This window comes from Notechis scutatus, chromosome 14 (assembly GCF_049901735.1).
Source record: "Notechis scutatus isolate UNSWTSFEM ecotype Mainland chromosome 14, rNotScu1.2, whole genome shotgun sequence".
Classification (NCBI taxonomy): Eukaryota; Metazoa; Chordata; class Lepidosauria; order Squamata; family Elapidae; genus Notechis; species Notechis scutatus.
Window position 1 is genome coordinate 7,206,397 of NC_142022.1, and position 27,873 is coordinate 7,234,269.

Consider the following 27,873-nt stretch of genomic DNA (forward strand, 5'->3'; position numbering starts at 1 on the left):
ATTATTTTTATAAATAAGTCAAGGTGGTGAACATACCCAATACTTCCTCCTTCTATTTTCCTCACAACAACCCTGTAGAGTTGGGCTGAGAGTGAAGGACTGGTCCAAAGTCCCCAGCCAGCTTTCATGCCTATGGCAGAACTACAACTATCTCCTTTTTTCTAGGCTAGTGCTTTAACTACTAAACCAAACTGCCGCTTAGAAATAAATCATGCTTATAAGTCATTAGAACTGGAACAATAAAGTCCCCTTCCTTGTTTTTTCATCCAGTCTTCTTCTTTTTCTCTCTTTTGTCTGTTCCTTAATGCCAAAGAAGGATTTAAAGTAAAGTAAGAAGATAATCTTGTTCTTTTTTTAAAAAAAAACCCACTGATCAGAAATAAGCATAGCAGAGATTTCAGCAGAGACTTACTTTATTTCACAAGCCCCCAACAACATGGCAACAAATTTTCTTTTGATTCCCTTACTTCCCAACATTTTAGATAGCTTGAATGAATCTACAATGGATGTCTTCACCCAAAAATATAGACCTCCAAAAACAGACAAGGAAAACTTTATAGATAAACAAAGGAATGGATAGAGACAATGAATAACAGACCACATAGACCACGTTTAAGGTTACATTTGATAAGGAAACACAGAAATCTGATTTCAGAGTTTTTCCAAACCTTTTCAGAGGATTGGTATTGCTTTCAAGGAAATTTTAAAGTCTAGCAAAATCTGTCCTAGAATGGTTTGATGCGCTGTCCAGTATGTTTTTCTTATGCTTAATCCCAACAGCCAAGATAAAAATAACAGCACAGTGGAGAGAACATCCAGCCTGTAATAAGATCGTGATTCTGCAGAAATTAGGAACATCCTGTCAGGCCGAAGAGCAGGAAAAATCAAATCTCAGGTAAAAGAAAGAGAGAACAGGTCTTCAAAACATTGTATTGTTTTTGCTAGTTGAAATATCTTCTTTTAGCAGGCTAGGTAATCGCTTGACATTTGCAAAACCTGGCATCTTCAACTTTGTAACAGATGACTCCAAATCAGCCCCATTTCATTACAGGTAGCCCTTGACTTACCACCATAATTGAGCCCAACATTTGCTAAGTTGAGTTTTGCCTCATTGTACGAACTTCCTTGCCATGGTTAAGTGAATCATTGCAGCTGCTAGGTTAGTTAACACAGTTAAGTGAATCTAGCTTCCCACTGACTTGGCTTATCAGGTCATAAAAGGGAATCACTCGACTCCACTGGACATTGCAACTGTCATAAATACGAGTCAGTTGCCAAGTTTTCAAATTTTGATCAAGACCATGGGGATGCTACAATGGTCGTAAGCGTGATAAACAGTCACACGTCCCTTTGTTCAGTGCTGTTGTAACTTTGAACGGTCACTAAATGAACTAAAATAAGTAAAGGACTACTTGCATTTTAATAAATCTGACTAGAATACTAATGTGAAAAGGGAAGGAGGCATGTTAATTTTTGCCGTGGTTCATTCTCAAGAGTGAAAATTAGCTTCCCATCATTTCTGTCCAGCATAGCATCGATGCATGACTGAATGTGTTCAGCTGTGGCCTGCACACGCTTGCAACTTATCCTATGTCCCACTTGAAGCAATGTAAACATTGCCAAATAAAAACGAATCCTGCAGGGAATCTAGTCCGAAGATTGTCTCAGCAGCTGAACTTGAGTGTGTGTGCACAAAGGGAAGTGTGGAGCCCTTCTCTTCCCCCCGGTAACCTTGCAGAAGGAACCTTCCACCTGTTTAGCCATCAGGACGAGGCAGGCTGCGCCACAGAGTGGCCAGGAAGGGTGGGCAACGCAGACTCAACTGCAGGTCCTCGCAGGTGTCTCCCTCCGGACACACAACTTCCACACACATTTCGTCGTCTCGGCCTCCTTCGGCGTTGCGGAAGGGCTCCGTCACATCAAAACGGACGCCGCAAGCTTCCCCGTTCAGCAACCGAGTGTCCCGTCTCTTGGACCGAGGTTGCAAGAGGGATTGGGGCCAAGATGGAGCAGAGAGGAGGAGGCGGAGAGGAAAAGGCCAGCTCTGATCTAGAGGCTGTTCCAAGTTCAGCAGGACGAAAGCTTTGGTGAGACGGACGCCTCTCTGGCAACGGAGATGGAGCATCCAGCAGAATTTGTGCTCTGGCCCTGTGAGAAGAAGAGAGGCAGTATGTTGTAAAACAGCACAGAGTCACTTAGATGCAATAAGCAGAGGAGAGGGGAGGGGAAGGGAGAGGGGAAAAGTGGAGGATAAAAAAAGAACGGAAGGGAAGGAAAACATGAAAGGAAAGGAATAGATAAAAGGAAAAGAAAAAAGAAAAAAAAGAAAAAGGGAAACCAAGATAACAAGAAGGAAATGAAACAATAGCATATAAATAAAGTGTATATTATTAATATAGACTATAAAATATAAAGTAAAAAACAAACCACCCAGCTTTCCTTTCTCCCTGATCTAACTCACACCACCAGAATTTGGCTGCAAGTAATGGAAACCCAGTTTATCATAGTTTTAAAAACTGCAGATTTCTCCTAAGTTAAAAACACTGGACTTTTGAACAGTTGAACAGTTGTATAAAACATGCTTCAATTTCCTCCACAATGTTTACAGCTTGCCCCGCCATTCCTAGCCGATTTTAACCCAGAAGCTTTAACTTCAGATATAGTTGGGACTACAACCACCATCGGTTTTATGTGGGACCAAAAATTCCATGGGAAATGGATTGCAAACCCCCTCCTCTATTTCGAGACACCCCACCTCCAGGAACTCCTGGGAATGGCCCCCGTACAGCTGTTGCCCAGCTGCCAATGGCTCCAGGGCAGAGTCTCCAAAGCCCATCCCCTGCTTGGGTCTGATTGGTTGCACAGCTGGCATCCAGTCGGAGCCTGGCACCCGTCCCACGGCCCTCCCGCTTACCTTGCCTGCCTTCGTTGACTTTCAGCGACGTCATCATGCTCTTGAAGTCGCCAGTTGCCAGCATCGCTGTGTAGGCTTCGTAAGCGTGGGAGGTGCATCTCAGCATGCAGCTGCTAAATCTGGGCTGCCCCAGTAGCTGTCCCTCCCGCGTGGCCGCTGGGCTGTCATCGGCGGGGCAAAGCGCCCACGGCTGCCCGCCGGTCAGTCCCTCTGTCGCCAGTTCCTGACTTCCGACGTAGCCCAGAAGAGCCATGCCCAGGATCCAAAAGACCAGGATCAGCCCAGAATGACCCATTGCAAGTTTTCAGGACAGAAACCAGCATGTCGAGGAAGAGCGTGCAGGGCAGGCCGAGGAGCTGGATCTCACAGCCACAACAGGCCTGAACCTGTTGCCTCAGCCTGTGTGGATTCCTCGCCCCCCGCCAGCTGCTGGGAGGGTGCCCAGAGCGGCAGCTACCAACAGCTCTGGAATGCCAGACGCCAGACGGGGAATCGGAGACAGGGAGCGAGAAAGAAGACCGCTGGGGGCATGGCCAAGTTATATAAGATGTAGCTTGCAATGGACGTTTTCCATGTCCGGCAGAAGAACACAACAATCATCCCGCCATTTTGTGCAAGCCCGAGCAGGACATGGCTGCAGCCACAAGCGGCTACAACAGGGATGGTAGAGGCTACCTAACATCCAGGGCCTCTTTTCTTCACCAATCCATTGCATGACCGACCAATCACCCATTCCCAGGGATGAAAGCATGCTTGGGTAGTCTTCAGCTTACAAAGATTTGTCTAGGGATTGTTCAAATTTACAACACAGAAAACGACGTGACGTGCAATTGTTTTTTTTTTCCAGTTACAACCCTTGCAACATCCCCGTCATCTCAGGACAAAAAAATTTAGATGCTTGGCATCTGGCAAGCTCTTATGACAGTTGAAGTGTGCTGGGGTTGACCTTCTGACCAGTCAAGGAGGAAGCGAGATTCGCTTGTTACTTAGGAACTACAACGATTCACTTAACAATGGTAGCGAGGTTGCAAAATGGGACGCAACTCCCTTTTCTATGGAGATTCTCAAGTCATCTAGGTCAGGGTTGTCCGAAAGGTGTTTTTTCAAAGCAGAGCTGAAGCAGCTTCTTGGATGAGCAGAGTTGGAAAGGACCTTGGAGGTCATCTAGTCCAACCCGCTGCATAGTCAGGAAACCCCATAGCATTTCAGACAAAATGTGTTGTCCAATCTTTTCTTTAAAACTTCCAGTGTTGGAGTATTCAGAACTTCTGGAGGCAAGCTATTCCACGGGTTAATTGTTCTGTCAGGAAATTTCTCCTTAGTTCTAAGTTGCTTCTCTCCTTGATTAGTTTCCATCAGTTGCTTCTTGTCCTGCCCTCAGGTGCTTTGGAGAATAGCTTGACTCCCTCTTCTTTGGGGCAGGCCCTCAAATATTGGAAGACCAATATAATGCCCCCGCTAGTCCCTTTTCATTAAACTAGCCCGCCCCAGTTCCTGCAACCGTTCTTCGTATGTTTTAGCCTCCAGTCCCCTAATCATCTTTGTTGCTCTTCTCTGCACTCAACATCTTTTTTTACATCATGGTGACCAAAACTGAATGCAGTAAACATCTTCAAAGAAAAAGTAGAAAGTCCATTTGCCTCTTGAAAAAGCACCTTTGGGTCACTTACCGATTACTTGAGTGCAAGATGGGCATTGTACAAATGTCAATTGTGCCTGGTTGACCTCTCCCCTCAAACAAATGACCTTTTCAGAGGGCTGTAGCTTATTACTAGGCCCATTGTCCCTTTCCCAAAACCAACAGGGTCATAGAACTCAACGTACCAAGCCACACGCTGAAAGGGTATTAAGAACAGAATGTATTTCAGTACAAATAAACTCAACCCTTTTTATCTTTCCGGCTTATCCTGAACAGTTAGGAAATGTTAAAAAAAATGAAATTGGAGGCTGTTGGAAACACTTAAAAGAGGAACTAAAAACAAGAAAAATGGTTGAGTTCTAGTCCCACCTTAGAAATGAAAGCCAGCTGGGTGACTTTGGGCCAATCACCAGAACACTGGGAGTCCCATTTCAGACGTTAATGCTGGCTGGATGACTTTCAACCAATCACTAGGAAGGTGGCGAGTTCTAGTTCCACTTTAGCCAGCTGGGTGACTTTCGGCCAGTCCTTCTCAGCCCAGCCCAGCTCACGGGATTGTTGTGAGGAAGAGGATGGAGTATTAGATAACTGTTACCCAATTAGATGAAACACCATCTGAACAAACTCCTCCATCCATGTTTCACCAAGTTAATCAGGAAAACCAACTACAGCATTGCTTCCAACCAGTGTATTTATTAATAGCAGCAAATTTGTACACATTTAAAAGAAATTTACCATACACAGAACAGATTGCTAATACAATTTTTTTCTGATAGGTACCAAATCTTTTTTGACAAGTTGAAAAAAACCCTGTACATTTGTAGGTGTAATTTTTTCCCCCAAACTTCGAAACTTTCATCCAGTTTCTAAATATCAGCACTCTTCTATTTATAATAGTTTTTAAAAAGAGAACCCCAAAACACACTTTGTGCAGAATATTCTTTTTTTGGGAAAGCTAGTAAAAATATCTCCAGCCAGTCTTGAATTTCGGATGTTGCAGGTATTGGAAGGCAGAAGGATACCACAAGGAGCCATTTCAGCTCTTCATTATTCCACCATTAAAGCCAGCAAAGACACACAAATTCTTGATTCAAGAACATATGTGACAGCTGCTGTATTCTTCTCAAACGTCTTCACAGTAAACATTTAAGCCTGCCTTTATGGAGACAAGACATAGATCGAAAATTGAGCTGCTGAAATAACCTGTAAGTTACAACACAAGTTGAATCTCAAGGGTATGTTAATGAGAATGAATATGCTTTTTGGAGTACAAAGTGTGAACTGAGGAGGGGATGATACACCAGAAACTAAGAATAACAGAATTGGAAGGTAATTTGAAGATCTAACCCCCTGCTAAAACAGAAGAGCCTGTACCATTTCAAATAGTTGTCCAATCTCTTCTTAAAAACTCCAGTGTTGGGAGCACCCACAACTTCTGAAAGCAAATTGTTCCACTGATTGTTCTAATTGCCAGGAAAACGTCTCCTGACTTCCATGTTGTTTCTCTCCTTGATTAATTTCCATTCATTGCTTCTTGTCCTGCCTTCAGGTGCTTTGGAAAATAGGCTGACCCCCTCCTCTTTATGGCACCCCCTCAAATATTGGAACACTGCTATTATGTCACCCCTAGACTTTCTTTTCACGAGACACATTCCTGTCCATCTGAGAAAACTGAGATTACAATCCGTTTTTCTTGACAGCTTGTTTCCAGAAAAGCAACCTTACATTTGTACTATTATGTGTGGCGTTAGAAATGGACTCTTCTCACCTTTTCCAGTGGGAAATAGCAGATTTCAAGCTCTGTACGTCCAGCCAAAATAGCTTAGGAGCCATCTGCACAAAGAGAAAGAATGGCAGGACCAGTTTGCATTAAATTGGAGTTTAAGAAAACAAAAGGCAACATGTGAAAAAGGCAGGCAAGCCATAAACTCCCAGGCTGACGTAGAGGAAAGCTGGCTTTGGATAATCAGAGGGACCACTCAGTCATAGGAAATCAGACTGGGGCGGTAAAGATCTCATCATTGAGAGCCAGCTACGGCAAAAACCACAAAAACCCGGCTTAATACACCACTAACCACAATTGCCCCAAGGCAAAAATGAAACAGACTGTGATGTAGCAAGAGGTATGAATCCAGGTGGATTTGTCTCACATTGCAAACTTATCTTGTCTACAGATAATCCTTTATTTACAACCATACATTTACTGGCTGTTCAAAGTTACAGCAGCACTGAAAAAGTGACTTATGACCACTTCCCACACTTATGACCCTTGCAGCGTCTCCATGGATCGCATGATCAAAGCTCAGAAACTTGGCAACTGACTCGTGATTTATGACAGTTGCAATGTCCCGGGGCCACTTAATCACTGTGCCAAGAACGGTCATAAAAAGGGGGAAAAACTCGGTCTCACTTAGCAACAGAAATTTTGGACTCAACTTTGCTCATAAGTTGAGGCTTATCTGTGCGGGCAGGAAAATCCACTCACCTATGTTTTGGGCTGTCCCTTGCAAGTTATTTTCTGCAGGAGGAAAGAAAGAAAAAAAGCAACGTGTGTACAACCAAACATCAACAAATCAATTTTTTAAAAAGGCAATGGAAACCCATCAGGAATCCATCTTATAAAATTCATGCCATTTGCAGTTTTTCAGGCAGTTCCTGACGTTTCATTTTGTTCAAAGTGAGCTAGTTGTATTCATCATCAAAACTGCAACGGGCAGGGGCGAGAATGCTCATTTATGTGTAAAAAAAGGAATTCTAAACAGAGATGTGTGCATTGAGATTCTCTTTTTTTATTTAACTATTAAGAATTAAGCTACCCTGGCAGGAAAGCTTAAGAGTTGTCCTTGACATCTTGGGGTGTAACGTTTTAGTTTGAGCTGGACTTGATCCTTTCCTTATATCACTTGTGAACCATAGTGAAAGACAGAGCGTATAAATACATATCCGATTTATTTTAAGCTAAACAAAGAATACCACTTCTAAAGATAGAAAAATAGCCCACACCTGAGGTCTATTCCAAGTGCCATTTTTCCCTAGTTTTGCTGTAAGCTGCTGTAAGCCCTACAGCAAGATTGGCGGGAAATAAATTTAACCAATAAATTTTATTCAAGTTCCAACCTTCAGGAGGTCTAGAAACCTGACCGAGGCTGGGATCTAGGTCTACCAGCTGTTCCTAGCTCATGGGCTGTATGAAAGCAGCCAGTGACTGGGTCAGATTTGACCCACAGGCCTTAGTTTTGCTGACCCATAGATTAAAGCTATCTCATGGTGTTTCTTACCAGTTCATTCTCCACCTTTCAGGAACACTCTGTGACCGGCTTCTCCGTTCTGTAGGATAGAATGTTATCACGAACATGTAAATACACCATAAAGGTAAAATTCTGGCCGTTACTGATCAGTTAATAGAAGCCTGTTGTGTTGCCAGCAGAGCCTTCAAAAACTTAATTCAACACCAGCTTCAAAATCTGGAAATCCCCTCCCCAACAAGGAAATATCTAACAATTAAATTGGGGTTACCCTGCTAAACAAGGCTCTTTTCTAAAGAGATTCAAGAAAGCAGGAGGGGAGGGGGTAAATATTTGGGGCAGCAATGATCTCGCCCACTCCCAACCCGATTGGCCTAGTTCCCAACTGATGCTCAGATTCCGATTCTCAACAGCGAGATTCAGCCGAACGAGATTCCAAGTGTCAGCTCATCATATCAGCGGGAACCAGGCCAATTCAAAACAAAATTGTGAATTGTGTAGCTGGAAAACTTACCCTGGCCAACCAGGACAGACAATCTTCCTATTACTTCATTTCCTTCCTATGACTTCAGGTTCATTTCCTTTTGGAAGCTGTTGAAAGAAATAATCATGATATTGTAAAAGCAGGACTCTGAGGATTCTCAGAGGATTTCTTGGATAAAAAAAAAGGAGTTAAGAACCCCTGGGTCCCGTCAGACAGCTCCTTCCGAAGCCAATTATCCTCTTTTCCATCTGCTAGCACCAGTGGGTTCAACCTTTGCAGATTCTGGCACCAGACAGACGGTAAGACGTGATAGTTTTTCATCACTGGGACAAGGAGTCACTGATTTTAATAGCCTCCCGTCTTTTAAATGTATTTTTTTTTAAACAGAATTCTTTATTGGCCAAGTGTTATTGGCCCACTGCTCATGCAACAGTGTTCCTCCCTCTCTCCACCAGCCTGGTCAAGCCACAAACTGGTATAAATGGTTAGCACAGCCTTCTCCAAACTGGCAGGGGCTATATACTGGTACTCGACTTGCAACAGTTTGCTTACTGACCATAGTTTAAAACAGCACTGTAAAAAGTGACTTACAACTTTGTTTTTCGCACTTAAAGATCATTGTGGTATCCCGAGTTATGTGATCAAAATTCAGGCGCTTGGCTACTGTCTCATATTTATGACGGTTGCAGCTGGCCACGATCCCCTCCTGCGACCTTCTGACCAGATCAGATTCATTTTATCGTCGTAACTAACTCAGCAACTGCAATGATTCAGTTAACAACAGTGCCAAGAAAGATCGTAATATCGGGGCAAGATTCACCTTAAGACACCTTTTGGGCTCGATTGTCACCGTAAGCGGAAGACAACCTGTTCAGGCTGAAAGGCCCGGCCAAAATCCACCATCAATTCTCTAAGAGTCTTAAATACGGACTCACCTTTCTTCCAGGTGGATCTGTCTGTAGGATAGAAAAAGAGAACCCAAATTAGTAAAAGAAAAAGCAACAAAAACATTTGTGCGATAGAAGCCTTGGCCGATCAGGGCTTTGGTAACTCAATTGCCATTTGACTTCAAAGTCGTCCAACAACAGAGGTCATCCTTTCGAGCACCAACAATCACACTACAGCATCTTGCACAACGGACCCACAACCTTCCAACTCACCTCTGACAGATCCATAACCTTTGGCCAACATTTTCAGGTTCAAAGCCGTGTGTGCCCTGAAAAAGAAGGAAAAAGAGACAATTCTAAGATTATACACTTCAGCTCCAAGCTTATTGCCTCAACAAACCAGGATTTTGTGTGTTCTCAGACAGTTAACTGAACATCACCCATCATCAGATATATGCTTGTCTGTTTTATGCACATCACGGAACACAGGAAGATTAAGCGTCTTAGGGAAGTAATCCAGATTTTTAAAGACTGCAAGCCAGCAGCCAACTGGAAAACACACACAGGCAGTCCTCGACTTACAAGCATCCATTTAGTGACCGTTCAAAGTCACGACGGCATTGAAAAAAATGTGACTTATGAACGTGTTTCACACTTACAACCATTACGCACCCCCATGGTCAAAAAGTTAAACGCCTGGCACCCGACTCATATTTATGACGGCTGCAGTGTCCAGGGGTCAATGTGATCCCCTTTTGCGACCTTCTGACAAGCAATGGGAAAGCCAGTTTCACTTAGCAACCAAGCTACTGATTTAACAGCTGCAATGATTCACTTTAACCACTGCAGCAAGAAAAGTCGTAAAACGGGACACGACTCGCTTAACAATTGTCTTCTTTAGCAACAGAGATTTGGGATTCAATTGAGGTCACAAGTCGAAGACTACCTGTAGCAGAGTAAAACCACTTTAAAGTGATTTTTAAACGAGCATTCTGCATGGTTTAGCTACTTACCATCTGTGCTGCTTGTAGCTGCAAAACAAACCCAAGGAAAAATGAGTTATTATTTTTCTCTGTCATCTAAACCTCTCAAAAAGCTTTTTTTTAAAATTAGACAATAGTTTTTAGAATCCAGTTGGTCAATTCTTCTTTTTGGGGCGCTACTCAGACTGCTTTCGATTCTCCACTGAAGCATCAGAAAGAGAGAGTTCATAATCTCTTCATTGTAGCTTTTCCTAATTTCAAACCAAGTAGTGGAAACGTAAATATCTGATTTACCAAATTCAAATGCAATATTCTTTTGGTTTCTATTTGTTTTTATTCTACATTTATTCCACTGCAGGCCCCATAGTTGCCTCTGGGATATTGAGATGGGCTACATATAAATTAAATATATTCCAGCACCCCAACTATTTCTTCCTTTTTTACTGATCAATTTAATTGGGATTTATTGATGACTGCAGCTAAGCCTGGCTTTTCCATTTGCAAATTTCATTAATCAATTCTTTCTCATGTCTTTAATAGCCGCCTTGTGCGAACAGTCAGCAATATAAATACAAATAAATATTGCAGCAAAGAGCAAAGTCGATGCTACCAGCAAAAGAGTTTTGGCTTTGTGGTACAATTTTGGCCCATTTTTTAAAATGAAATTTAAACACCAAGCACTTCTATATTTAAAAAAGCCTAACTCACCTGGTTTGCTGAGCTCCAGAATGCCATCGGCCCAACCTGTTGAGGAAAAGAAATAAAAGTGAGTTATAAATATAATTTAACCTTGGTTGAGTCTAAGTTTTACTAAGCCACCCGAGGCTGGAGTCTTTTCAGAAAATAAACGCATCCTCACAGCACAGTTCAGAACAGGTCTGTGTTAATTTCATCACCGAAAGACTCCGATTTTTTTAAAAATAAATAAATTAAAAAGCCCCCTTGGACGTGGCTTGCAAATTTAAAATGAGCTTTTACAGCACCTTTTTTTAAAAAAGAATTGCAAATAAATGCATTGCAAAAATTTTAAAGGACTTTGCAAAAGCAAAAATCTAAATTGAAGCCTCCCTTCCCAATCCTGCATTTCTTGCTCAATTGCCTGTTTTAAATTGCATTTCTCTTCCCTCCCCAGGGAAAAAAAATATCTTCATATATATGCACAATATATACATTTCATAAATGGTTCATATATATAGTTTTTTTAAAAAAGCCAGGCTCGCAAGCAATCGCGTGCAGCATTTTTATCTCTTCTTCCTTTTGCTTTGCAGAGATCCTATTTTGCTGCGTGCATTGATTTTTCCCACCCCGGAGCGGGATCTTTTTTTCGATCTAGTGGATCCCAATCGTGCCTCAGTTAGGAAGAGGGGATCCTTTGAAAGAGATCGGGCCAATCGGCCTGGGGCGGATCTTCCCGCAGGCCGTGGATGGCGACCGATTAAGAACACGTACCTCTGCCCGGATGCACCGCGGACGTCTCGAAAAAGAAATAAGAACCGGCCGCGAAAGAGTTAAATAGTCGGGAGCCGCGGGGCACGCTGGGAAATGCTCCTCCCACTCCAATAGAGAGCCGCGCTGAATTCTTTAGCCGCGCGAAGGCTTGTGGGTAGATGTAACTATAGAGATACGAAAAGGAAAGACGTGAATCTTCCAGTTGTTGGAGGATGAGGAGAAATTTCGAGATATTTTGCCATGGATTTCGTTCACACAACTCCCTGCTGCTGGAAGTGCTGAAAAAAAGAAGGCAACGGGCAGACTCTGAAATGTAAAACATTGAGCAATAACGGCCATCCTTGATATGAAATAGTAAAACTTTCATTTAGGCCCAAAAGTTGGATTTGCTTGCAAAGGTTTTTTCTACTATTTCGTATGTCTATGATACCAACGGGTGGTGGGGGAAATGCGCGCGAAGGGCCGGAGCGGTGACGCAAGCGCGATGGGAAGATTCGACAAGGGCGCGCATGCGTAGTGGAAAAGATGGTGGCTGGATGGGCGTGGAGACTTTCTACTTCCTTGATTTGCAAGCCCTCCTTCCAAACGACGGTGTCCCTAAGCATGTACAGAGTGCTCCCAAACCCCACGCATGAAAGCTTTTGACCATTTGGCGGATCTATCCGATTGCAAATACCCGTCTTTAAAGCTGTCACTGTTCCACCAATTCTTATTGCCGTATTTGTTTTATTGCACCAATTCTCTGTTTAATAAATTAGTAATGGTTGGTGAGAGTTCCCTCAACTTGCAGAAGGAAGGAATGCATAACTGAAACGCCATACATGAGATAGAGAAAAATAAGGGGTCTTCGCTGCTCTCTTGGTGGTTGTCTTGCAGACGTTTCATGACCCAACTAGGTAACATCATCAGTGCTCAAAAGGAGTGAGGTTTGTTGCAAATGTCCCTTCTAGCACTGATGATGTTACCTAGTTGGGTCATGAAATGTCTGTAAGAAAACAACAAAGCTCAGAGAGCACTAAAGTTCTGCTTTACACATTACTCCCCTTTGTGTAGTTGAGATTTGGTCATGCAAACATACAAAGAACCGTTATCCTTCATATTTCTTTTTTCTTCTTCCCCTTTTTCCTTTTATTCTCCTTTTTAAATTTCTTTTTCTTTCTCTGTGGTTTTAAAGGGGTAAAACTAGCATTCAATAAAATTATTTTGAGAAGAAAAAGAAAAAAAAAGACATTTTGTTTAAGACCAAAGCCCACGATTAGGGTTCAGTCAATCATCGGTGACCAACAATTCTAGTGTTATGTCGTGGATGGATCAACTTCAAGAATCCAAAACACCAAGGAAACAGGTTTCCATGTTTCTCCCCATTCCTTTTATTTTTGCCAACAGCCAGAATGGAAAAAACATTACCTAAAATACAGAATTCTGCCAGGGTCTTAAGAAATTTCAAATGCCATCCTCTAGAGGAGATTTGTCCTCTGAGGTAGGTAGGTCTGAAGGCTTGGTGATCAGGTACTGCTCGACCATTCGGGGTAGAAAACCTTGTAGGAAATGAAAAAAATCTTGGAAAACTGCTTCCTCTTCAGGGTTGGGGATGAAATTTAGGCTGACTTGTGGGTCGTCCTCCCCAGAACCCCCCTCTCTGATACTGGCACAAACGGTGAATCCAAACAGGGGATCTACGGGCCTGGTTTCCCCCTCCTGTTGGGAAATCGCCTCCGATACTTTGCCTTCCAGCTCTAAGGGATCAGTGGATGTTTTGGGATCCGCTTCCGCGCTGAATTGTCGCCGGACACGGCGTCTTCCTAACCAGACACGGTGCCAAACGGTACAGCCCCAAGCCACACTTTCCACGTCGGTGAGGGAAAACTCCGACCGTGACCTCTTTGCGGGTGGAGAACCCAACGTGGCATCTTCTACGCCCAGGGATCGCTTGGAACCCACCGACAATTGTTCGGTTTTCGTTTCCAGCGGCTCCTCCTCTGGATCGCTGCCGAGGGATTCCCAATCGCCGCCGAATCCCTGCGGTTTCTCCGAGCAGCCGCATTTCAACACGTGCTGCAGGACAAACGCAATGCCTGCGCACGTTCTCTGGAAGGAGAGCTGGGGCCAATCCCTGCTCGGGTGTAACTCTGGGTGGGACCCCAGAGATGGTGCGGCCGGCGTTAAGGGGAGGAAGATGACCAGCCGTTCCGCTGTTTGCGGGCTGCCGGGCTGGAAGAGACGAACCAGTCCCCAGGTTTTCCCCTTGCTGGATTTACGCTGGTATTGCAAGCTGCGGCAATATTTGGCGGCGTCCTGGCAGCTCCGCTGGAGACGCAGAGCCGTTTTTTCGTTGACGTTGGCCGCCACGTTGTGGCTCAGCTCAAAAGGATCCTGGAGGTTGATGGGGCCCGCCTTGAATTTCTGACCCGCGTCGGATAACAGGAAATCGGAGAGAGGAAGGGACCGGCCCTCACGGAGGGAGATGACCCCGCCAGCGAAATTGTAGCATTCGAAGACGCGGAAAAATTCAGCCAGAAGGCAGCCTGGAACGAAGGAGACACAGCAAGCTTTAGGAACGTGAGGTGTTGTTTTTTTTTCCTAGCTAAGCTCTGATTTGGAGCTTGTTCCGTGCTAAACCAGGATGGGGTGACTCTAGCTTTCTAAGCGAGCGAACACGGCAGTTTAATTGTGGCTTGTTTAATCCCCTTAGGGCAGTGGTGGCTAACCTTTTTGGGCTCCTGTGCCAAAAATTGTGTGCGCGCTTGCACGCTCGCGGTCACAGTGCCAGCACCCAGAAGGCAATGCGCGCACCCCCACGCATGCGCGCACAATCCCCACCCCCATCCTTCCACCCCCTTTCCTGCACTGCACCTCACAGCTGATTTTCGGCCGGTTTGAGGCCTTTTTCGGCCTTCCAGAGGCTTGAGGAAGGCTTCTGCAGGCCGAAAACTAGGCCTGTTTTGTCACTTGTGGTATTTTCGGAAAAACAGGAAGTGATGAAACGGGGCTAGTTTTCGGCCTGCAAAGCCTGCAGAAGCCTTCCTCAAGCCTCTGGGAGGCCGAAAAAGGCCCCAACCCACCGAAAATCAGTTGTGAGGCGCGTGCATGCGCAGTGAGGTAAATTTGTCTGCAGCTCATGTGCCGGCACAAATGGCTCTGCGTACTATCTGTGGCACGTGTGCCATAGGTTCACCATCATGCCCTTAGGGTTTGGTAGAGCAGACAGAAAGGATGCCAAGTAAAGTTGTGCAACCATATTCATGTCAGGCACCCTCAGAGCTAGTCCTTAACTTACAACCTTTTGTTTAGGGATTGTTTGAAGTTACAACGGCCCCGGGAAAAAGGGACTTAAGGCAGGGTTTCACACTTACAACCTGTTGTAGTATCAAAATTCATGTGATCAAAATTTGGTTGCTATGCAACCAACATGTGTTTACGATAGTTTCAAGTATCCCGGGAGATCCCATGATCTTCCCAGCTGGCTTCAAAAAAGCAAAGCCAAAAGAGGAAAGATGGATTTACTTAATGACTGGATCCATTCGCTTAACAACTGGGGCAAGAACGGTCATAAAATCATGGCATAACTCACTTAATTCCTGACTCGATTAGCAATGGAAATTACTAGCAGAAATTCTGTTCCCAATGGCGGTCATAACTTGAGGATTACCTTTATTTATTTATTAGTGGCATTTATACGTCTCCCATCTCACCGTGAAAAGAGATTCGGGGAGGGGGGTTAGAATCAAAAACACCCCTAAGTCACATTGTTCAAGGATTCGTCCTAACCCTCATTCGTTCAGTGTCGTCACAATTCAAAGAACTGCAGAATGAGCGGTCGCAAGTTGGGGACTGCCTGTATTTAAAAAATAAAATAAAAACAAAGCCCATGCAACTTAAAAGCTCTTGGTAGCAACTCACAACAACTTTCTGGGTTCCCGCTGGGTTGCAACGAAGCCGGATCCTTAGGAAAAGTGCAGTCCCAACTGTCCACCACAGTCAGTTCTCCATCATCTGAGAAGAGAGGGGAAAAAAAGATTGGAAAAGGATGAAAAAAATTTGTCGGCAACGTCTCAAATCTTCAAGGGTTACGGTTAGGGATGATTAGGGGACTGTAGACTAGAACATAGGAAGAACGGTTGCAGGAACTGGGTTTGGCTAGTCTGGTGAAGAGAAGGACCAGGGGAGAGAGGAGAGCAGTCTTCCAATATTTGAGGGGCTGCCCCAGAGAGGAGGAAGGGGTCAAGCTATTATCCAAAGCACCCGAAGGCCAGACAAGGAATAATGGATGGAAACTGATCCAGGAGAGATTCAACCTGGAAATAAGGAGAAACTTTCTGACAGGGAGAGCAATCAACCCATGGAACAGAAGTTGCCCTCGGAAGTTGTGGGAGCATGATCACTTGAAGAGATTTGTCAGAAATGGTGTAGGGTCTCCCGCTTGGGCGGAGGGGTTGGACTAGATGACCTACGAGGTCCCTTCCAACTCTGATTATCTGTGAAGATTTTTGCCTGCCTTGGAGTTTTGATTCCGTTGGGTGTGTTAACTGGAACCCTGCCATACGGAGAGATATTAACCTGTGAGATCTTTCAACCGGGCAACCGTCGGTAAGACGGAGGGGCTGCGTGTCTGTAGGAAGAAGAACACCAGCAATGTCAGGGCATAGTTATTGAGGAGGGGGCCGCCACCAAAAAGATTTCCTGCAAAATAAAATAAAATTTTTTTAAAAATGAGGACGGGCGTTGGAAGGAAAAGGGGAGCAAGCCAACTTCACACCCCCTCAAGCCAACTTCACCCTTTTAAATAACTTTCCACGTTGATTTTCTAAACGCCCCGGACTCCCGTTTTATATTTTAAATACCGTTTTAATCTTTTATTTCTACACCGTCCACAGAGTTCCTCTCTTGAGGGAGGTGGACGGTTTGCAAATCAGATCCAGAAAGTAAAATAAAATTAAAAGCTCACTAGGTTTTGCACGGCCGAGAACCTGGTTCTGATCGCTTCCTAACTCAGGGGTCGATCGACTCACAGGTAGTCCTTGACTTATAACAGTTTGTTTAATGACCGCTCAAAGTTGCGGTACTCAAAGAAGTGACTTAGGATCGTTTTTCACACTTATGACCATTGGAGCATCCCCGTGGTCATGTGATCAACAGACGCTTGGCAACCGACTCACAGTTATGAGGGTTGCAGCGTTCCAGGGTCATGCGATCCCCTTTTGCGACCTTCTGACGAGCAAAGTCAATGGGATTCGCTTAACAACCGTGTTGCTAACTGAAGCACTGCGGTAATTCACTTTACAGTCGCAGTCAGAAAGGGTGTAAAATTCCTTCCTTCCTCCCATGCATTCATCCATGGATTCTTCCTTCCTTTCTTCCATACATTCTTCCTTCTATTTTTCTTTCTTTTCTTTCTCCCTACCTGATTCCTTTCTTTCCTTCCTTCCTTCCTTCCTTCCCTCCTTCCTTCCTTCCTTCCTTCCTTCCATACATCCTACCCTCCCTCCCTTCCTTCCATACATCCTTCCTTCCTTTCTTCCATACATCCTTCCTTCTCTTTTTCTTTCTTTTCTTCCTCCTTGCCTGATTCCTTTTCTTCCTTCCTTCCTTCCTTCCTTCCTTCCTTCCTTCCTTCCTTCCTTCCTTCCTTCCTTCCTTCCTTCCTTCCTTCCTTCCTTCCATACATCCTTCCTTCCTTTCTTCCATACATCCTTCCTTCTCTTTTTCTTTCTTTTCTCCTCCCTGCCTGATTCCTTCTCCCTCTTCCTTCCTTCTTTCCATACATCCTTCCCTCCCTCCCTTCCATGTATCCTTCCTTCCTTCCTTTGCTAACTTATGTTTTTTGTTTCATTCCTTCCTTCTCCCTTTCCCTCCCTCCCTTCCCATGCACCCATCCTTTCCACTTTACCTGCCAAACCTTGCTGCTTCGCCCAGTAGCGCACTGCGTACACCAAAGGCCTCACACGTTCATCCGCTTCTGTGCAAAACTGCAGGAAGCGTGTGTTGCACAGGGCCAGCCTGCCAAGGAAGAAGAAAACGGGGCTTAAGTCAGAATATACCATGCAGAACCCAACTGCTTCTTTACACTTGAAATATTCTCTTCAGTCCCTCCTAAATTCATATTGCCCCCAATCTTAAATCCAGCTCCTTTGCCAATCTCGTCAACTTTAAGAGGTGTGGATTTCAACTCCCAGAATTCCCCAGACAGCATTCTGGAAATTGAAGTCCACACACCTCTTAAAATTCACAAGGCTGAAAAACACTGCATTAAATCCAACGGATTCTCTGCCGTTATCCAGAGCCTAAAAGTCTCAAAACTTTTGAGTTCCATATCGGATTGTCCTGGATTTATAACCCCAGGGGAGCCCAAAATTTTTGTGGCTAAGAGGGACAATTGTTGATTGAATTTTGGCCCGTTTTAGGACCAGCTGGGACTCAATGGGAGGCGGAGTATAGATGGGGGCAGGGCCAGTCAGAGTTGGGATTGGGCGGTTCTCCGAACTATTCAAAATTTCCGCTAACGGTTCTCCAGAACTGATCAGAACCGGCTGAATACCACCTCTGATGACGACTCCTTTGTCATAAATATGAGTCAGTCATCAGGTGTCCGAATTTTGACCACGTGACCCTGGGGACATTGCAACGGTCATTTTGCAACGGTCCTAAGTGCGAAAAATGGTCACAAGTCAACTTTCCCAGTGCCGTTGTAACTTCGGCCACTCAATGAATTATTTTAAATCGATTTATTATTAATTATTTCAATTTAATTTATTTTAATGCCTGCAACCTGCTGCACAGACTGAGCTTGACAAGAGTACAAAAAACTTTTGCTACTGAGACATGAAATCCTTACTTGTTGTTTATGGAGATGTCCCCCCTTAAGCTGGACTCTTTGTGGCAAAACTTGACAACGGGCCGGCGGGCGGTGGAGACCACCTGTACGTGGTGGACGCCTGGCACGCACTTCTGCAGCACGGTGGCCACCAGGTCGAGGATTTCAGGCACGGTGGCTGTGACCAGGTCGATATCGGACAAGATCGAATCTTCAGAGCGAGATTCCACTTCCATGGCTTCTTGTTCCCCTGCCTGCAAAAAATTGAGAGAGGATTAAATCCAGAAGTGTGTATAAACCTCCTAGGACCGCAATCGATCCCAACATTTCCATGCCTAAGCCCGGACTGTTCTGAAGTGGATTTTGCCCCATTTTTACAACCTTTCTGGCCACGGTCGTTAAGTGAATCTCTACGGTTTTAAAGCGAGTTACACGGTTGTGAAGTGAATCTGGCTTCCCCCGTTGACCTTGCTTGTCAGGAGATCACAAAAAAGGGATCCTGTGACCCCCGGGGACACTGCAATCGTCATAAATATGAGTCAGTTGCCAAGCGACTAAGTTTTAATCACGTGACCACAGCGGCGTGCGACGGTTGTAAGGGTGAGAAATGGCCTAACTCACTTTTTTCAGTGTCACGATATCTTCAAATTAATGGTTATAAATCAAGGACTCTCTCTATTCTACTCACCTCTACGGGGAGTAGTGTTCCTGAGCCTCAGCCACTTTAAGAGGGGTGGACTTTCAACTCCCAGAATTCTCCATCCCAGATGCTTAGCTGAGGGATTATGGGAGTTGAAGTCCACCCCTCTTAAATTGGCTGAGGTTGTGTTATAGCCTGTCAGCCCTTCCAGCAGCCGAATCAGAGGAGAAGGAGGAGGAAGTGTGAGAGTCAGAGCCAGCATCAAGACAATCTGGGAGCTCTGAGGGGAAAGAAGGAATGGAGCTGTCTCAGAGAGACGGAGACAGAGGCGGAGCCTGGGCCATCCATCAGCCCTCAAATGGAGAGTCAAGAGCCCCCAGGTCTGGAGGTGGCTGATGAGGAAGAGGAGGAACAGCTGGGTCCAGTGCCTGATGCACGGATGCGCGAGAAGGCAGAGGAGAGGAGAGCAGTGGAAATCTATGAGCCGGTCCTTGGGACGGAAGAGCAAGGTCTGGAGGTGGCTGATGAGGAAGAGGAGGAACAGGGGTCCAGTGCCTGATGCACGGATGTGCAGAAGGCAGAGGAGAGGAGAGCAGTGGAAATCTATGAGCCGGTCTTTGGGACGGAAGAGCCAGGTCTGGAGGTGGCTGATGAGGAAGAGGAGGAACAGCCAGGTCCAGTGCCTGATGCATGGATGCGCAGAAGGCAGAGGAGAGGAGAGCAGTGGAAATCTATGAGCCGGTCCTTGGGACGGAAGAGCCACCGCTCTAACAAAGCCCCACTCTAGCTCTGGGGATAAAAGGCAGGGGGCGGAGATGAATAGATGTGGGAGACAGCTATTCACCTCCCTGCTGTACGGACTTGTTAGCCCGCTGTGAGAGAGTTTTTTCCAGGGCTGCTGGCGCTCCTAATAAAGGAAGCATTGATTGATTATAGAGGGTTTGTTGTGTTTTGGGAGCTGGGTCAGAACAGGTTGAGAAATAGGTGATGCAAAGCAGTCAGCAGTGGTCTTGCCAAGTTTAATGAACGTTTCCTATCTCTAACAAGAGATACGGGACAAAACAAACATCTTCATTTACCAAGATAGTACCCAGCCTCTTCCTCACCGGTGGCTTATCGGTTGCCTTGGCAGAAGCCTGGAAATTTTTCGTCTTCTCCAAATCCAGAAACAAATCCAGATCACATCCAGAGACGCTGAAGCCATTCACGGAAGACCCAAAGGGAAGAATGACCGATTCTGTGTGTTTGGGGGGAAAAGACCAGTTGTAAAAATCAGAAACTTTCCAAATATCCAGTCGAAGTAGATAGCAAAAAGTGCACTTTACCTGGGAAGAATTCAGAAAACACCTCCTGGAACAGCTTGACGAGCAAGTCTCGAAGACGCTGTTCGCTCTCGGAAAATTCAAACAGTTGCACTATTAAAGCCATCTGGGCATCAACCTGCAGGGAAAAAAATGAATGAAGTTTTTTTTCTGTAACCAACTGTATTCAGAGGAATTCTTTACGACATTCCCTAAGTTCTACTCCCAGACTTCCCCAGCCAGCATGCTTTAAGATGGGAGGACTTCAATTCCCAGAATTTCCTAACCAGCATGTTTTAAGATGGGTGGACTTCAATTCCCACTTACATCATCTACTTGGCAGATACTTTGCGTCAATTTCTCTGGGCTCATCTGCTCCCGCCTAGCTGACCCTTGTTTCTTTGGCGGGGTGTATCTGAAATCCTTCTTCTCACGTGGCTTGACGCGTAATTTCTGCCCTCCTAGACTATGTTGTGGCTCTGCTAATACTTTCTGGAGTATCTCCTCGTCCTGCAGTTCCACAATTGCATAGACCCCCTGCAGAAAAAGAAAAAGAGAATTAAGCTTGCAAATTTTGCCAGTGACTAATTTTTTTAATCAATCAAAAGTGATATAGGAAGGGGGGGGGAGAGAGAAAGGGATCAGATTCACCTTATCTTTGTCCATCACGACATTGATCACCTTCCCGTAAGTTTCAAAATAGGTGCTCAGCTCCGTGGCTGTCGTCCCTTTCTGGAACCCACTGACAAAAATACTGCGGAGTTCCTGAGACTGGCGGACGCTACGAAGGTTTTCCAACCGCTGGTGTTTCTTCCCGCGCAGATGATCGTCCAGGCTGGGCTCTAAAATATCAAAGCAACCATCTTCAATTGCAGTTCATCTGTCTGGAATCCGCACTGCATATCGGACATTAATACTATCAAGAGAGTTCCAGAGATATTTCATGAGAAGAGTCCTCCACTCCTCCGTGCATAAGAGAATACCTTATGCCACCAGACTTGAAATGTTGGGCTTAGACAACTTAGAATTACGCCGCCTTCGGTCCGACCTAAGCACAGTACATAAATTTATCTGCTATAATGTCCTACCTGTCAATGACTGTTTCAGCTTCATCCACAACAGTACACGAGCACACATTAGATACAAACTCAAGATAAACCACTCCAAACTCGATTGCAGGAAATACAACTTCAGCAACAGAGTGGTCAATGCCTGGAATGTGGTTTCTTCCCCAAACCCCCAAAACTTTAACCTTAGACTGTCTACTGTTGACCTCACCCCATTCCTAAGAGGTCTGTAAAGAGCGTGCATAAGTGCACCAATGTGCCTACCCTATCGTTCCTGTCCTAATGTCCCCTTTTATTTGTACCCATTTCATGTAATCATAATCATGTTCTAATTATATCTGTTATCTCTAATACATACTTGACCAATAAATAAATATAAAAATAAAAAAATGTTTTGGGGAAGGACTTTTGAAAAACCACAAGGAACGTGTTTTCCTGAGCAAAAGACAGTCGTTCCAACTTTGTTCAACCTTTTAACGCTTCTCAGAAAGTTAACCAAAAAACACCTCTGCGTCAGGTGAGGTTCTGCATTGGCTCACTGCATCTTAAGCTATTTTATATTATATTTACTTTAGAAAAGAATATTTGTAGCTCAGGGTTGGTTCTCTCTGAGCATGGGTGCTGTTTCTGCAGACATTTCATTACCATAGTAGGTAACGTCATCAGTGCACCCAGTTCAGATAACTATTTCAGATAATATTTTACATCTCCAGGTCAGTTTAAGCCAGGAAAAAAGCAGGACCAAAAAAAATTATTGGAGCTGCAAAGCAGCATTAGGTGCCTTAGATAGTTTTTTTTTTTTTAAAGCTACCCCAAAAGCAGACCAGACTGAAGGCTGGAATTGAACCAGGAAACTGAAAAAGCAGCCAAGAAGAGACTCCTGACCACTTTTCCCCCACTTTATGGATGACAGGAAGACTTGGTTTCCAAACCCTATTTCTATAAATATATTAAAAATGCATGTTATTCACATTTATAGTTTTATACAATGTTACAAAGTCGATTTCTGTTAAATTTAACTGTTAATTAAATTAATGTTAATTAAAATTAAGAGTTAATTTTAACTGTTTTTGTATTTATAACTGCTTTTATATTTGTTTTTATTACAGTGTATGGGCAACCTATAACATTCCATAAATACATTTTACCACCTCTGAGTCCCTGGGAGGTGTGGAGCAATATATATTTAATACATAAATTATTGTTTCTTTCATTATTGTGGTTATATTGGGTATATAGCCACATCTTGGGGCAGCGACCATCATAATTTCAGCAAGGTTTTTGAGGGTAGGTGGAATCTCCATTTATCTTTAATTTATGCTTCATTAAATTTGCAGGAGTGGGACTCGGGCTTTCCTTTTGTGCCTCTGACCATGGGCAGAGTACTGCCAAATTATCTGAACCTTAGCAGCACCCTGCGCCGTGTTTATCAGGTCAAAACTCCCCACGTGCTAAAAAGCAGCCCTAAAATCTCGATTTATTTTACAATTATTTAATTTACGGCCTTAGGCCCCTACTTGACCCTTGACCCCCACTCACTGTTGGCAACCGTCACGTGACACAGACGGCACCGAAAAGCTCCGCGGGGCAGAGAGTCCACGTCGCCCGTCGTTCCCTCTTCTTCCTCCATTTCGCTCCACGGCCAGAAGCTGGTTCGCCTTCACGAAAGTTCCGCCCCAAATGATTGGCCGCTCTTGCTCTACTACTTTATGGTTTTTACCTGAAAGGTCGAAGCGGCTAGAAACTTTGAATATATCATGTGATAGCCATGTGATGACGTCACGGTCATAGAGATAAGGAGCAATCAAATTTGTATCCGGTAAAACTTCCGGATCGCATACGAAGTTCGTCCCTTGCGTGGCAGAGAAGGAAGAGTATTCATTGTCTTCGCCTCTCCATAGAGGTAGAAAAAGAAACAAAATTCTTGTAAGGCGGCAGCGTCCATAAATTAGCCTGCTTTTAGTCCAACTCTTCCGGGTTAAAACCGAACTCACTTTTCCATGCTTATTTATGTGAAAAATATTTTATTTATATTTATTAATGTAAACCCTTCTGTTCATTGCAACACACTGTAGGTTACATCAATAAAAGATACAAAAATAAAAGAAATTATTAATGCACGATTTAGAAGAGTTTTGCCCTAGAAACGTCAAAATTGCTTTTTTTAACTTTTGCCCAAAATTTAGGATTTTGAAGGGCTTTTTCTTACCTCGAAAGCAGAAAAATCCCAATTTGGCCTGTACTGTGGTCCAGTTACTGAGTGCTCATTTGAGAAAAACACTAAAAAGTTAGCATTGTAGGAGACTAGATGATCTCCATAGTCCCCTCCAGCTCTCTTCTGATTGATGAGTGGGAAGGGAACTTGGAGGTCATCTAGTCCAATCCACTGCACAAGCAGGGGACCCTATAGAGACAAGTGGCTGTCCAGTCTTTTCTTTAAAACCTCCAGTGATTAATCACTGTTAATCTGTGTTGGAAAAATAAATCAGATTAGATTAGATAGATAGATAGATTGATAGATAGATAGATAGATAGATGTAGGTAGGTAGGTAGGAAGGATGGATGGATGGAGATACCAATAGATAGATAGATAGATGATAGATAGATAGATAGATAGATAGATATAGGTAGGTAGGTAGGTAGGTAGGAAGGATGGATGGATGGAGATACCAATAGAGATAGATAGATAGATGATAGATAGATAGATAGATAGATAGATAGATAGATAGATAGATAGATAGATATAGGTAAGTAGGTAGGTAGGTAGGAAGGATGGATGGATGGAGATACCAATAGAGATAGATAGATAGATGATAGATATAGATAGATAGATAGATAGATAGATAGATAGATAGATAGATAGATAGATATGGATGGAGAATACCAGATTAAATTACGATTGGATTGGATAGATAGACAGACAGATAGACAGAGGATATGGATGGATGGAGATACGAATAGATTAGAGATAGATAGATAGATAGATATGGATGGAGATACCAGTAGATTAAATTAAGATTGGATTGGATTGGATTAGATAGACAGATAGACACAGACAGGTAGAGGATATGGATGGATGGAGATACGAATAGATTAGATTAATAGATAGATAGATAGATAGATAGATAGATAGATAGATAGATAGATAGATAGATAGATATAGAGGATAAGGATGGATGGGTGGAGATACCAGTAGATTAGATTAATATATAGATAGAACATAGAGACATGATAGATGGATGGACGGATGAATGGAGAGATGGGGAGAGAGATGATAGGTGTAGGTAGATAAGCAATAGCACTTACTTATATACCATTTCCCAATGGTAAATAATAAGATAAACAATATGGATGGATTGAGGAGGGATATATGCCTTTTTAATTAAAAAATAATATATTTTAAATCAGAAAGTTATTTTAAATTCCTTCAACAGGAGTTACTGTTGCACAGGAAACTGTCCTTGAATTGAACTTGATTTTTCTCCTCCGTGAATTCAGGCTTTACAAATGGAAACAGAAGCAGAGGCCAACACCACACACACACGTCACAGGAAAACCTACAAATGGCACCGAGGGGGAAATGTTCTCCTTTATATATAAACCCCGAGGCTTCCAAATCCACCAATGGAAAGTGGCCTCAGGAAAACTAACGTGGCCATTGGCCTCTGGGTGAAACTGTAGGCCAATCAAACGGCTGGAGGATAAAGGCCAATAGCAACACAGGGCCTGGACTGGTGCCACCAATCAGGTGAGAGCTGGCTTGGAGGGAAAAGGGAGCCAGACTGGATGGCAAAGAATCAAGAGAGCTGGAGTCACTGAAGAGATTTTGATGCTAGATGGGAAGAACTGAAAGCCAAGAGAAAAGTGGCAAACAGTCCAAAATCAAAACTAGCAATATTTACTATATGGATGAATTTATTCCTATTATTGCCTCTTATGCTGCCTATGAATATGTCCATTCAAACACGAGAAAATGTGCTCTGTGGGAAGTTTCTTAATTCTAATAATTCAAAATCAAAACTAAATAAAACATTTTCTCTAGCTGGTTTGCCCTACTCAGTCATTGGGTTAGAAAATAGGAGAGTGGACTTCTAGTTCCACCTTAAGTGGGAAAGATACGGGGTGACTGGGAGATCTAGTTCCTCATTAGGCATGAAAGCCAAGTGGGAGACTGGGTCAAAATACCAGGAGACTGGGAGTTCTAGTCCTACCTTAGGCATGAAAGCATCTGGGTGAGTTTGGGCCAATTGCCAGGAGACTGGGAGTTCTAGTTCGTCATTAGGTATGAAAGCCAACTGGGAGACTTTGGGTCAATCATCAGGAGACTGGGAGTTCTAGTTCCTCATTAGGTATGAAAGCCAACTGGGAGACTTTGGGTCAAATACCAGGAGACTGGGAATTCTAGTCCTGCCTTAGGCATGAAAGAACTGGGTGACTGGGCCAATCACCAGGAAACGGGGAGTTCTAGTTTGTCATTAGATATGAAAGCCAACTGGGAAACTTTGGGTCAATCATCAGGAGACTGGGATTTCTAGTTCCTCATTAGGTATGAAAGCCAACTGGGAGACTTTGGGTCAAATACCAGGAGACTGGGAATTCTAGTCCTGCCTTAGGCATGAAAGAACTGGGTGACTGGGCCAATCACCAGGAAACGGGGAGTTCTAGTTTGTCATTAGATATGAAAGCCAACTGGGAGACTTTGGGTCAATCATCAGGAGACTGGGATTTCTAGTTCCTCATTAGGTATGAAAGCCAACTGGGAGACTTTGGGTCAATCATCAGGAGACTGGGAGTTCTAGTTCCTCATTAGGCACGAAAGACAACTGGGAGACTTTGGGTCAAATACCAGGAGACTGGGAGTTCTAGTTCCTCATTAGGTATGAAAGCCAACTGGGAGACTTTGGGTCAATCATCAGGAGACTGGGAGTTCTAGTTCCTCATTAGGTATGAAAGCCAACTGGGAGACTTTGGGTCAATCATCAGGAGACTGGGAGTTCTAGTTCCTCATTAGGCACGAAAGACAACTGGGAGACTTTGGGTCAAATACCAGGAGACTGGGAATTCTAGTCCTGCCTTAGGCATGAAAGAACTGGGTGACTGGGCCAATCACCAGGAGACAGGGAGTTCTAGTTTGTCATTAGATATGAAAGCCAACTGGGAAACTGGGTCAATCATCAGGAGACTGGGAGTTCTAATTCCTCATTAGGTATGAAAGCCAACTGGGAGACTTTGGGTCAAATACCAGGAGACGGGGAGTTCTAGTTTGTCATTAGATATGAAAGCCAACTGGGAGACTTTGGGTCAATCATCAGGAGACTGGGAGTTCTAGTTCCTCATTAGGCACGAAAGGCAACTGGAAGACTTTGGGTCAAATACCAGGAGACTGGGAATTCTAGTCCTGCCTTAGGCATGAAAGAACTGGGAGACTTTGGGCCAATCACCAGGAGACGGGGAGTTCTAGTTCGTCATCAGGCACGAAAGCCAACTGGGAGACTTTGGGTCAATCACCAGGAGACTGGGAGTTCTAGTCCTGCCTTAGGCATAAAAGCTGACAAGGGTTATTTAGGCCAATTCCCTTTCTCCCTCAGCCCTAAATCCACCTCACAAGGTTGTTGTGGGGAAAAATAGGTGGAAGAAAGTATATTCAGTATATTTCTTTGCCTTCGCTTACATATCTATCAGTTTGGAAAATTTATATTGCTGCCTACTTGCTCACAGCGACTCAAGTCGGCTTGCAGAAAATAGAGATAAAATAAAAATAGTAAAAAAACAAAGTTAACCCCATAGCCCATATAACAGTAATAAAGGTGATGGTAGAAATATTTTTTGCCTTGGGCAAAGTCCAGTTTTGCAGTTTATCCTACCTTTCAACCGGCTTCTACCATTAAGTTGGATAAACTTCCCAAACAAACTTTTAGCCACAATAGCAGAAACTTCTCTCTTTCCTGGACGCAATAAAAGAGTCTGCCTTTGATCAAGCCCTTATCAAAGTCAGTGCAACGGGCACCTCTTGCCATTGAGGGGGGCCTTCGAAGTAAAGACCCCCTCCCCAGTTCTTGCTTCTCCCTCCCCCCCCCCACAAAAAAAAAACCACGAGCAAGAGAAAAGAATGAAGAAAACGGCATTTATTTCTTTTTTTTTGTTGTCGTTGCTATAAGAACCAGAGGCTGACTTTTAAAAAACCTGACTTTTTTTTTTTTTTTGCTCTCCAAACCATGTACAAAAAAAAGGGAATTCGTCAAAGAAGGGGGGGGGGAAGAGAGGAAATGGGGAGGGGGGATTTATAAATGGCCACATTAACAAGGAATCGCCAAGGCTCCTTGTTCCCAAATTGGGGAAGAGGAGGGTTTTTTGGGGGATAGATTTTAGGGGGATCCGAGAAGGAGAAACCGACACAGAGAAAGAAAGGGGGGGAAGCGATCCAGCGGCAAAGGAGGCCGTTTTGAAAAGGGA

General features: G+C 44.0%; 3 protein-coding genes, 1 long non-coding RNA gene and 5 other non-coding genes across 11 annotated transcripts in view; all 9 read right to left on the reverse strand.

Moving 5' to 3' along the window:
* Positions 1-395: 395 nt before the first annotated feature.
* LOC113426335 (uncharacterized) lies at positions 396-4,786 on the reverse strand. The gene is made up of 2 exons (XM_026688697.2): positions 2,915-4,786; positions 396-2,148 (listed from the first exon to the last, which is right to left on the reverse strand). Exons 1-2 carry the CDS (start codon positions 3,207-3,209, stop codon positions 1,757-1,759), a joined length of 687 nt encoding a protein of 228 aa, XP_026544482.2. The 5' UTR covers positions 3,210-4,786; the 3' UTR covers positions 396-1,756.
* A 440-nt stretch (positions 4,787-5,226) lies between these two features.
* LOC113426332 (uncharacterized) lies at positions 5,227-11,669 on the reverse strand. The gene is made up of 10 exons (XR_015745342.1): positions 11,602-11,669; positions 10,861-10,896; positions 10,183-10,200; positions 9,443-9,498; positions 9,218-9,238; positions 8,313-8,389; positions 7,832-7,880; positions 7,039-7,071; positions 6,322-6,386; positions 5,227-5,709 (listed from the first exon to the last, which is right to left on the reverse strand). It is a non-coding gene; the product is annotated as an uncharacterized LOC113426332 (long non-coding RNA).
* On the reverse strand, positions 6,514-6,581 carry LOC113426341 (small nucleolar RNA SNORD31). Its single transcript, XR_003372693.1, has one exon. It is a non-coding gene; the product is annotated as a small nucleolar RNA SNORD31 (small nucleolar RNA).
* LOC113426337 (small nucleolar RNA SNORD29) lies at positions 7,193-7,257 on the reverse strand. The gene has a single exon (XR_003372690.1). It is a non-coding gene; the product is annotated as a small nucleolar RNA SNORD29 (small nucleolar RNA).
* LOC113426340 (small nucleolar RNA SNORD30) lies at positions 8,186-8,256 on the reverse strand. The gene has a single exon (XR_003372692.2). It is a non-coding gene; the product is annotated as a small nucleolar RNA SNORD30 (small nucleolar RNA).
* Positions 8,485-8,611, reverse strand: LOC113426342 (small nucleolar RNA SNORD22). Its single transcript, XR_003372694.1, has one exon. It is a non-coding gene; the product is annotated as a small nucleolar RNA SNORD22 (small nucleolar RNA).
* LOC113426339 (small nucleolar RNA SNORD26) lies at positions 10,328-10,397 on the reverse strand. The gene has a single exon (XR_003372691.2). It is a non-coding gene; the product is annotated as a small nucleolar RNA SNORD26 (small nucleolar RNA).
* A 1,278-nt stretch (positions 11,670-12,947) lies between the features above and the next one.
* TUT1 (terminal uridylyl transferase 1, U6 snRNA-specific) lies at positions 12,948-23,215 on the reverse strand. Of its 2 annotated transcripts, none has more exons than XM_087943728.1 (10): positions 22,960-23,215; positions 21,005-21,195; positions 20,681-20,890; positions 20,378-20,492; positions 20,159-20,289; positions 18,434-18,666; positions 17,489-17,598; positions 16,159-16,281; positions 15,502-15,594; positions 12,948-14,126 (listed from the first exon to the last, which is right to left on the reverse strand). In XM_087943728.1, exons 1-10 carry the CDS (start codon positions 23,048-23,050, stop codon positions 13,045-13,047), a joined length of 2,379 nt encoding a protein of 792 aa, XP_087799854.1. In that variant the 5' UTR covers positions 23,051-23,215; the 3' UTR covers positions 12,948-13,044. The 2 variants fall into 2 exon arrangements, with proteins under 2 accessions (XP_087799854.1, XP_087799853.1); XM_087943727.1 differs by having other exon boundaries at positions 20,132-20,289; positions 22,960-23,188.
* A 4,316-nt stretch (positions 23,216-27,531) lies between these two features.
* The window catches only part of MTA2 (metastasis associated 1 family member 2), a 25,630-nt gene continuing 25,288 nt past the window's right edge, over positions 27,532-27,873 (reverse strand). The window contains exon 18 of one of the 2 annotated variants that reach the window (XM_087943462.1): positions 27,532-27,873. This exon is cut by the window's right edge and continues 614 nt beyond it. The gene's annotated coding sequence lies outside the window, so the exon portion shown is untranslated. The other variant, XM_087943463.1, reaches the window with a different exon arrangement.